The following is a 2,074-nucleotide window of genomic DNA, read 5'->3' as shown; positions in this document are numbered from 1 at the left end:
AATACATTTCAGGTTATATAAGTCATTCTTATCACTATTGTTGTTGTAAAGGTGTCATCTTTATTCAAGCAGACAATTATATATTTATTTAAGACTAACCGGCTCTAAAGCAAAGTAAGAGTGTCTATTTGAGATAAAACAAAAGAAAACATACCAACATATAAACTCATTCTATTTGGAAACACATGTCCAGTTACAGAGGGTGAAAGTATGTTCAACGATTTAGTGGGTTATAACAATTTGGTTGACTATCAACTTAATCTTCAGAAATTAGGAAACCGTGGAAGGAGGTTTCTCTTCCATGAGTGGCAGATACCACACCACCTGCATCGCAGTGTACCCAGGCTAGTTCTCCTTTTTCCATGTGAAAAATAAGACTGTTGGATGCTGAATCCATCCCGTCACGGTCACCACTCTCAGCAGCGCTCACCCTCAATGCCAGGTTTACCGCAATACGAAGTGCTGGACTGTCTTCCAAATGGTTGGCCTTGTGTACATTGACGTTAAAGAAATAGTGACCACTAACGGGAGCAGTGAAGACACCAGTCGCAAGGTCAAAACAATCATCAGTATTGGTTAATGCAACTTCAAATTGTAGTCGATCGGGTTCCTCCAGAGGTCCGAACGAAGTTTCCCTAGCTACCGAGAAACCCACCATTTTCGCCTGTGCACTGTCCCCAAAACAGGCGAAGGCGAGGCAAGCTATGGTGATATACTGATACATCATTGTTGTTTATCTGGTGAAAAAGAAAATAATAAGAAACACGAATATTTAAAAATATTGATATGGAATGAGAAGGGACTTGTCTCCATGATAGCGGCATTTCATCGATTGAATGATAATTTAACATTCAATGTAATAAAACAAAGCAGTATAATGTGTACTGTTAAAATTATCAGTATAATGTAAGAGATGTATTAACACTCAGTGAAATGTGAAACATAGCAGTATAATGTAAGAGATGTATAACACTCAGTGAAATGTGAAACGGTCATTATTTATATCATTTTGGCTATTTAAGTTAACTTCTCATAATGAGAGCAAAAAGTGTTGTTCAGTTTACAATAGATTATATTACATGTAAACTCTTTGACGAGTTTTTATTGTGGAGTAACGGTAACGGATACTTTATAAAGTCCATTCATTAATATATTTTATACAAGTAAGAATCTATGCAATAAAGTTCGTACTTTGAAATCGTTTTAAAGCCGTGGTGACCTAATAGTGCTCATATAGGGACATCGCTTGAAATAAAATCAATAGGAAACACTTCTATCCGAATTCGTGGACCTAAAGCCTTTTAATGTACGAAAATAACTGTGTCGAGAAGTAAATTTGATTTACAAGGAATGATGTTTTGTTCTTACATGTTCTGAATTGATGATAATATATTAGTCAGAATGTATAGTGATTCAGGTTTGATGACTCATGACATCATCTTGTATAATGTATAAGTTTGTCTTAGTAAGACTATAAAACGTACATTGCTATTGACTTTGGAAGTAACTAAAAGTATTACTCCTACTGTTATTATTCATATCATCCTGTTTCCAACGTGGCAGATTTAAAGTAAACATTACATACAATGACGTACATATTTGCTGAAAAGGCTTCAAGTTCGGACTTGAATGAATGTAATACTTTTATTTACGTGTATAACGTCATATTACAAGAACAATACACACACATATACGATACGTGTGTCTTTAAGTTTAAGAAAATGATGCGAGTTGTACTAAACATAGCATACTTACCAAGACTTGTTTCCACTGGCAATCCTCAACAATAGCTCTCTATCTTCTGTATTGAAGGTATCTATATTTTTCAGCCCTTTATAAAGAAGTTTCGAAATCTAAGACTACCTAGTCTTCCTGAAATTCAGAGCCTCTGAAACCGTCACAGTACTACTAAGAGAACAACTGTGCAACACGCTAGGGGCTCTTTACATTGTACAAGGTTGGTCGTTGTCGGAACAATTTTGGTGTTTTTATTCAAATTTTTGTTAAAAGACAGGGTTGCATCTGGGTTTAGTCGGGGTTGTTGACACGATTCTCTTTGTGTGTACCGAAATAC

At 35.5% G+C, this 2,074-nt stretch overlaps 1 protein-coding gene across 1 annotated transcript; it reads right to left on the bottom strand.

Annotated features, from left to right (window-relative positions):
• Positions 1 to 256: 256 nt before the first annotated feature.
• LOC144438138 (complement C1q-like protein 4) lies at positions 257 to 658 on the bottom strand. The gene has a single exon (XM_078127167.1). It carries the CDS (start codon positions 656 to 658, stop codon positions 257 to 259), a length of 402 nt encoding a protein of 133 aa, XP_077983293.1.
• Between the last annotated feature and the right edge of the window lie 1,416 nt (positions 659 to 2,074).

This window comes from Glandiceps talaboti, chromosome 7, assembly GCF_964340395.1.
Source record: "Glandiceps talaboti chromosome 7, keGlaTala1.1, whole genome shotgun sequence".
In the NCBI taxonomy this organism is placed as follows: Eukaryota; Metazoa; Hemichordata; class Enteropneusta; family Spengelidae; genus Glandiceps; species Glandiceps talaboti.
This window is presented reverse-complemented; position numbering and strand designations above follow the sequence as displayed.